This window comes from Dendroctonus ponderosae, unplaced genomic scaffold (genome assembly GCF_020466585.1).
Source record: "Dendroctonus ponderosae isolate FM_Combo_2020 unplaced genomic scaffold, Dpon_F_20191213v2 Dpon_F_20191213_1, whole genome shotgun sequence".
In the NCBI taxonomy this organism is placed as follows: Eukaryota; Metazoa; Arthropoda; class Insecta; order Coleoptera; family Curculionidae; genus Dendroctonus; species Dendroctonus ponderosae.
The window spans coordinates 25,111,871-25,119,255 of NW_026017110.1; the positions used below are offsets into that span (position 1 = coordinate 25,111,871).

The 7,385-nt window shown below is 38.2% G+C and overlaps 1 protein-coding gene across 12 annotated transcripts in view; it reads left to right on the top strand.

Annotated features, from left to right (window-relative positions):
• Positions 1–7,385, top strand: part of LOC109546943 (protein turtle) — a 129,394-nt gene that overhangs the window by 99,830 nt on the left and 22,179 nt on the right. For all 12 annotated transcript variants that reach the window (XR_007280310.1, XR_007280309.1, XM_048661022.1 and 9 more), the window contains 2 exons: positions 4,818–4,999; positions 5,057–5,288. Coding sequence is in view for 10 of the 12 variants with exons in the window: in XM_048661022.1 (XP_048516979.1) it covers positions 4,818–4,999; positions 5,057–5,288 (414 nt within the window). In the remaining 2 variants the exon portion in view is untranslated. The remainder of the gene's footprint in view (positions 1–4,817; positions 5,000–5,056; positions 5,289–7,385) is intronic.

Genomic DNA, 7,385 nt, shown 5'->3' on the forward strand with positions numbered 1-7,385 from the left:
GTAGCTGAGATGAATATCTCGTTTACTGTGCTCGGTCATGAGTAGTGCTGGCAATGCGAAACATTCAACCTTCACTCCAAAAACTTAAAACATGATAAAGAAAATACCGATCCCGACTGCGATGTTTGCCAAAAATGAAAAAGTGACCAAGAAAATGCCATGGAAGCGTGAACTGAATATAAAAATGACGTATCTACAAAAGCAGGATCTGAATCATTATTTGTTTCTGCAGACTTGCAAAAGGTGGTTATTATATCACAACTATAATAAAGTGAATTTAAAGAAATCACTGTGAAATGTTTAAAGAAATCGTTTTTACACCAAGGATCATTTGTTTTAACGAAAGCCTTGTTGCCCTGGAAAAGCAATCCCTTGCAAATAAGCAGTCGCTCTTGTTTGGCATGAAGGCGTGGCTGGAAGAAGTAAATCTGATCTAATATCAACCTTTTACAAATTCCTGTTGTTTCACCGTGATGTTAAAGAAATAACAATTTGGCTAGATAATTGCGCTTTGCAAAACAAGAATTGGGCCTTGTATTGCTTTTTTGTTTTATTATTAACTCGTTAGAAGTAAATCTAAGTTTATTAAAATTAAAATATTTACAAACTGACCACACTTTCATATCCGTTGACTCTTTCCAAGTGGAACAGTCTTTAAAACAAATAGGAAAAGTATTAGATTTCGAGGATTTTAAAATGTCTATCAAAAAATCAAATAGTTCAAGGGTAGAGATGATTGAAATGAGCCTTAATGATTTTCATGATTTTATTGACTATTCTTAAAATTACACCTAAACCTTATTTAGCAAATTTTGTTGAGGTTCAATTTAAAAAGGGCTCTAAAAACCTTTTTTATAAAACCAAATTTAGTGGGCCATTGATTGAACTCAACTTTCTAAACTTGATTTTGGAATGGATAGACGTGTGAATGCGTTATTAAGAAGTAGAGACTCAAATACTGTATATTAATTATGTTGTTGATTTATTTATTTTCAGTTGTTGATTAAAAATTGCATTTTTCTCTTTAAAATTTTTGCATCTGGAGTGTAATTTTCTTTTTATAACTGATAATTCGTCGAAATTAAATCCATTTTGCCGTTTTTTAGAAGCTTTTAATCTCGATTTGACACCGAGGTCTGCAAGGTTTCACAAATAACTAGGGGGGTGCAAGACTTTTGAAAGCGAGTGTAGTTACTAGTGGTACATGCAGCAGGTTTTGTGCAACTGTGCTAGTTTGCCGAAGGTGAGAGCCTGAGGACTTTCCCACTTTTCCATTCTTATGGCCGGAGCGAAGGAGCATCCAACGAAGTTGGTCTCCTAAGGCCAGTTCCATTTCGCCGCAAACAGAACTCCGACATTCATAGGCGGAAATACGATTTTCCCTATTCATTTCCCAAGCAGCTCCCAACTTATTTAACTTAATATTGAGAGGGAAGTGTTCGAGATTTGATTAAAGAGTTGTCACTGGGTTCAGGTTGATGAAAGGGTGGAAATTTCGTTGGTTTTAGTTTGCCGAGCATTAGCGAATTGTACTCAGTTACAATTCCTTACAATATTAATTAAGTTGGTTTTATTTCTTTCGTCTCCTTGGTTTACTTTGAGAGCTTTCACCTATTGCAGCCAATCGTCTTATCATTTTTTATTTCAAATGTCTTTAGTTAATTAAATTAGTTCTTTAGTATTCACTTTCTCCTACTGAGTCGTTGGTTTCCGCAATTCGCGGGTGGCGGATATGCTATTTTTTTTACTTGTTTTTGAAGTGATAACTTCTTATTGCACGGTGCAAACTCAATACAATTCTCAGTTCTCTCTAGCACGCACACAACCGTCCGCGAGTTACATCTGGTTCCATTAGGCCGGTCGTCTATTATAATAGTTTGTAGACTGTGGTCCGTTCGTGTGAATATAATAGTGTGTAGTCCGTGGGCCGGTGGCATTTGGATGCGTTTTCGTCCGAACTTCTTTCGTCAAAAATCGTTCGAAATGAAGCTAATGGTCCAAACCATTATGAGTAAAATAAAACCTTAGGCCGGACGTCCTTTGTAAGAATTTCGTCTGATTTCTCATATGTGGGTATAGTTTTTTTATCGTATGAAATAAGCACACGTATACAGGGTAAATATATAGGTTGATTCACAACCTTGTGGACACAGAACTCACTCAAAAGAAGTCGAGTTTCCATTCCAGTTTTTTTCTCAGCTCTATGGTTAACGAGATACAGGGTGTTGAAGTTTCAAAAAAATGTTGGTATTTTCTCTTTATCTCCTCCAGTTTATGAGATATTTTGCTCAAATTTTAACGTAGAATAACGTTTAGACCGTTTACCCGCAGGTAAGACGACTGGTTGTGAAAATCTACTGGGTGTTCTTTTTTCTAGGGGTATACCCCCTTTTACCCCCAGAACTTTTTCGTGATGCACCAGACACTTTGACCGAACACACTTTTGAATTTGCTGTTCAATTTAAGAATTTTCTGATCTCTTGCAGTTTTTTCGTATCTGTCTTCGTTTTCCAGTTATTTGCACATATATAAGTCCATGTGGGGTTTCTGGGTGATTTTCCATGAATTTTCTGATCATTTTTTGCGTCCTTTTGTTGACATTTTTTTGTGAAAGAAATTAATTTCATAATAAATTGAAATATTCGTTACATTTTGTGTACTTTTTTGGGGATTAGCTGACAGCCGATAAACCTCAATTATTGTAAATTCAATTAAAGTAAAAAAAATAAATTTTAAAGTTAACTCGTCAACCATCCCTATTTTGACTTCAACTTGCACTTGAAGCTTTCACAGAACAATGTAAACAAAAGGACACAAAAAAATGTATAAAAAAATTCATAGAAAATCACCCAGAAACCCTACATGGACTTATATTTGTGCAAATATCTCGAAAACAAAGACGGATGCGAAAAAACTGCTAGAGATCAGAGAATTCTTAAATTGAACAACAATTGCAAAAATGTGTTCGGTCGAAGTCAGTGGTGCATCGCGAAAAAGTTCTGGGGGGTAAAAGGGGGTATACCTCTAGAAAAAAGAACACCCAGTAGATTTTCAAAATCAGTCGCCTTCCCTACGGCTAAAGGGTCTAAACAGTAGCTGTCTATCTTAAAAATTTGAGCAAAATATCTCATAAACTGTAGGAGTTGTGTGGAGGAGGAGAGAAAATACCAAAATTTTTTTCAAATTTTAACACCCTGTATCTTGTTAAACATAGGCCTGAGAAAAAACTTAAATGGAAACTCGATTTGTTTTGAGGTTTTCTACACACCCCGGCTGTGGGTCCATAAGGTTGTGAATCACCCGGTATGATACTCATCGTAATTATACAACTGTTAATAATAATGGATGATTTTCTATGGAAAAATAGTGATTTTGTTGTGTGTCTTGAGAAGACGCTTACAACATTAGCATTACAACATAGCAGTTACATTAGCAAAACGAAAATAATTTGGATTTTTTTTCAGTCTCTTCAATTCCATCATTTATACATATGATGATTTGAAAAAAATCATAAAGACCTTTTAGTTTTTCAACATCGATTTCAGGGCGGTGCGCTAAATATTTGCCGTTCAATCAGAAACACTGCCAACCTGCGAAAAAATCCCATTTATTTCTGATAGAGCGCAAAATTTAATGCCATTTCTTGAATCAAAGTTGCAATTAGAGATGATAGTAAATCGAGAACAAGCTACAACAAGCAGCAGAAAATCGAGTGTCACAACTAACGTTTCTTATTAAAATTGTAAATACTTATCGTAAATACCAGCGAGCCAATTGCAACTATTGAAGAATGTTATTTATTGTAAATATAAAATAAATTTTACATCCATCGTCAATTACCCAGATGGTTCCACTCATGGACGATTTTTTAAGTTACGTGATTATTTTTAACACCCGTTTGGAAAAACTTGTTTCACAAATGATTAATTTCTTGGAAAGAGATCATTTGTGAAAGGAGGAGAGAAGAAACTGAGTTTCTCTCATAAAAAGTGTCTGGAGAGCGAACGTTTGTTTAGTTTTTGAAATTGATAATAAAAGAGTCTACTTTTCAAAACATTTCAATATTTTTATCCACTTTAGACACTGACTTATGCATGCCCTACAGACTACAAGAACGCACGTTTCATTTCAATTTATTTTCCAAATTTTTTTATAAATTTCAACATCCTGTAAATCGGTAACGAAGGATCTTTGGGCTATCGTTTATAAAGCAAACTAGAGTTATTTTCGGACGTAGAATACGTGGTTAAAATAATGCCCCTTCCTCATGAAACATCTTGTATGTCATCTTCCATTGCATCTTAAGTCTTTCTCTCCGCCTTCTAGGTTTCGGGAAAAAACGAAATCGTTCCTCCTAGAAGGACCGTTTTGTTCTATAAGTGATTTTCACGCGGAATAAAATATCTTTCTAAATTTGTCTTCTTTAACTAGTTTACTCTACTAAATTTTTCTATTGGGGCGTCACATGCGGCAGCTACCAAGGGGTTTATATGGATTTGACTAGAGATTAGTGGTATTGTGTGTGCAAAATAGTATTTTGGGGTCATCAATTTGTTTATTTGGCAATTTGTTATTATGATTTATTGAATAACATCATGAGTTACAGGCGCAACAGAATCGAATTTGGTTCAAGTTCAGTTTATTGTTTTATGTTATACATATATGGAGATTGTGTATGTATGTATACTGCACTACCTGGGAGGTATTTGTACTGTTCATTATTTATGATGTTTACTGTATGTGCAATATTGCATTGTTTTTACCATTTGTGACAATAAGGCATACATTTGATGGTGGTTGTTATGCGTTGTTCTTAGGAATCTTCAACGATGGTACTGAACTACGCATATCGAACATTCGACACGAAGACATCGGCGACTACACATGCATCGCACGAAACGGTGAAGGCCAGATATCACATACAGCGAGAGTGATTGTGGCTGGGGGAGCTGTAATAATGGTACCACCAATCAACCAGACTACGCAAGAGGGCGAAAAGGTGTGGAAATGAACGTTTAAGAAGGTTGGCGTGAAATTGGTACCTCCACGTTTTCAGGTGCAATTTACTTGCGAGGCCAAGGCACTGCCTGGCAATGTAACAGTCAAGTGGTACCGGGAAGGAGCACCTGTGACCGAATTGGCTGCTCTGGAGACCAGAGTTAATGTTAGGAAGGACGGTGCATTGGTGATTAATCCAGTGATTCCAGAAGACTTCGGTCAGTATCTTTGCGAAGTGAGCAACGGCATTGGGGAGCCGCAGAGCGCGTCGGCGTATTTGAACGTTGAATGTAAGTATATTGTAACGGAAATGGCCTGGGGTACTCACGTTTGGCATGGGGGGATCGAAATTGATGGTATTTCAGTAAATGGGAGCCCCATTTGCGCCCCATTTACTGTCAAATATGACACGGACAAGCGGGAAGTTTCGCACCTGGGCTGGAGATTTCGAGAACCTTCTGGGTTACCTGGAGGAAACTATATAAGCGGCGACCAGAGGGGAGGAGTGAAGTAACAGCAACGACGGGATGCAGAAAAGGTTAAACCCCGCGAGTCGGAATTATTGTTTCTGAAGTTGACGGTAATTTTGATGTTAGTTTGTTCCTGTTCCGTAATTAAAGTTATACCGAGTTGAATAGAAGTTGGAAGCTGAATAAAGAGTTTGATACCCGGCCATCCACGGTACATTTGGTGTTAGAAGTGGGATTTACCGGAAACCAAGTTGAATTTTGATGAAAACAAGAAGTAAATCAAAGAAGGAAGACCCTGGAATGGAGAGCCCCAATTTGATTGCACTGCTCATGCAGATGAAAGACGAAATGTGCAAAATGTATGACAAAATGGAAGACAACAGTAGGAAAATGATGGGCGAAATGAGCGACAACAGTAGGAAAATGGACAAAATGAATGACAAAATGGACGACATTAAGAAAGTGATAAAAGAAATTAGATTTAAAATAGACGACAACGCTAAGAAATTTGAAGACCTGAAAGCAACCGTTGAAGGCAAACTAAAGAACATCGAGAAAGTGACTGATGATTTGGAAAACATTGAAATCGTGGACATTCCTGCAGTAGTGGAAGAGCCAGAATATAAAAATCCACTAGTTCAAGAGCCGAAAGTTGATCGAGAAGATGGTATTGTCGAGATCACGAATGAACAAATTGCTCAGGAGCATTTAGAGGAAATTCAGGTGGAGCCCGAAGTTGCTAGTTCTGATCAGAAACTGTCCTTAGATGGTGAAATAACTGATTCAGTTCTCTCTCAAGGAGATGATGTGGCTAAAACTGATAACGCTTCTGAAAACTTACCAGGTATTACACTATCAAAAGTAACTGTTTCAACAGAGGAAAACTGTCAAGTTGCGAAAGAAGTAGACTCTGTGGAAGAAACATTAACAGCGGCGAAAGAGAAGGAAGTGGTAAAGACGGAAACTATAGCAATTTTGGAATTACAGGACGAACATGCTGAATAACTCCCATCAGAAAAGGTGATTACGGTCGAAGCGACTATTGTGAAGACTGAAGAATTATCGGTTGCTGATAAAACTGTGAGTGATAAAATCGAAGACCGACCACTAGGCCAGTGGAACATGAGTATATAACTATGTAGAAAAATGCGCAAAATCTGCTTGAATCAGCAAAAACTAAACCCGAAATAATGCTCAGAAGGGAAACTGTGGAACCGGACTTAGAAAAAGTAGTTTGTTTGAGTGAAAAATCATCTGATTCTGAGTGCAATGGGCCAACTAGCGATAAACACGTACATGATTTGCCAGCATTAGATGAAGACGCCAATTTAATTAAAATCGCTTCTGAAGTTGAGCAATTTTCCGACCCAGAATTGCCGATAGACGAAAACATTCCCATCGAAGAAAATGCGCCAGCCGAAGCTCAGCCTGATGTAGAATCCATAAACGCTGCATCGAATTTGCAGACTCTTTTAGCAGTGGCGTCATTACAGAACGAATCTGTTGTTGACACCACCAGAGAGCATCGACGGTTAAGCGAAAATGAAATGAGGGAAAAGGAAGCCATCGATAATAGACGAGCCAACTTGCTGAGGAACGAGCGGGCGCTGCAGTATCTGTTCGATGCCAATGAGGCCGAGAGGTGGATGAGCGAGCAGGAGCTCTACATGATGGTGGAAGATCGGGGCAAAAATGAGACCAACGCCAGGAGCTTCATGAAGAAGCACGAAAGTCTGGAAGCGGCCGTTGAAGCTTATGCGGACACTATTCAGAGGGCCAGGTGAAACTGTAAAGGCCCTGTCGGCTGAAGGACATCCTTTGGCCGAGCAGGTCGCTGTTAAACAGTCGCAACTGGACAAGCTATATGCCGGACTGAAGGATTTGGCGCAAGAACGACGCGCTAAGCTGGATGAGGCC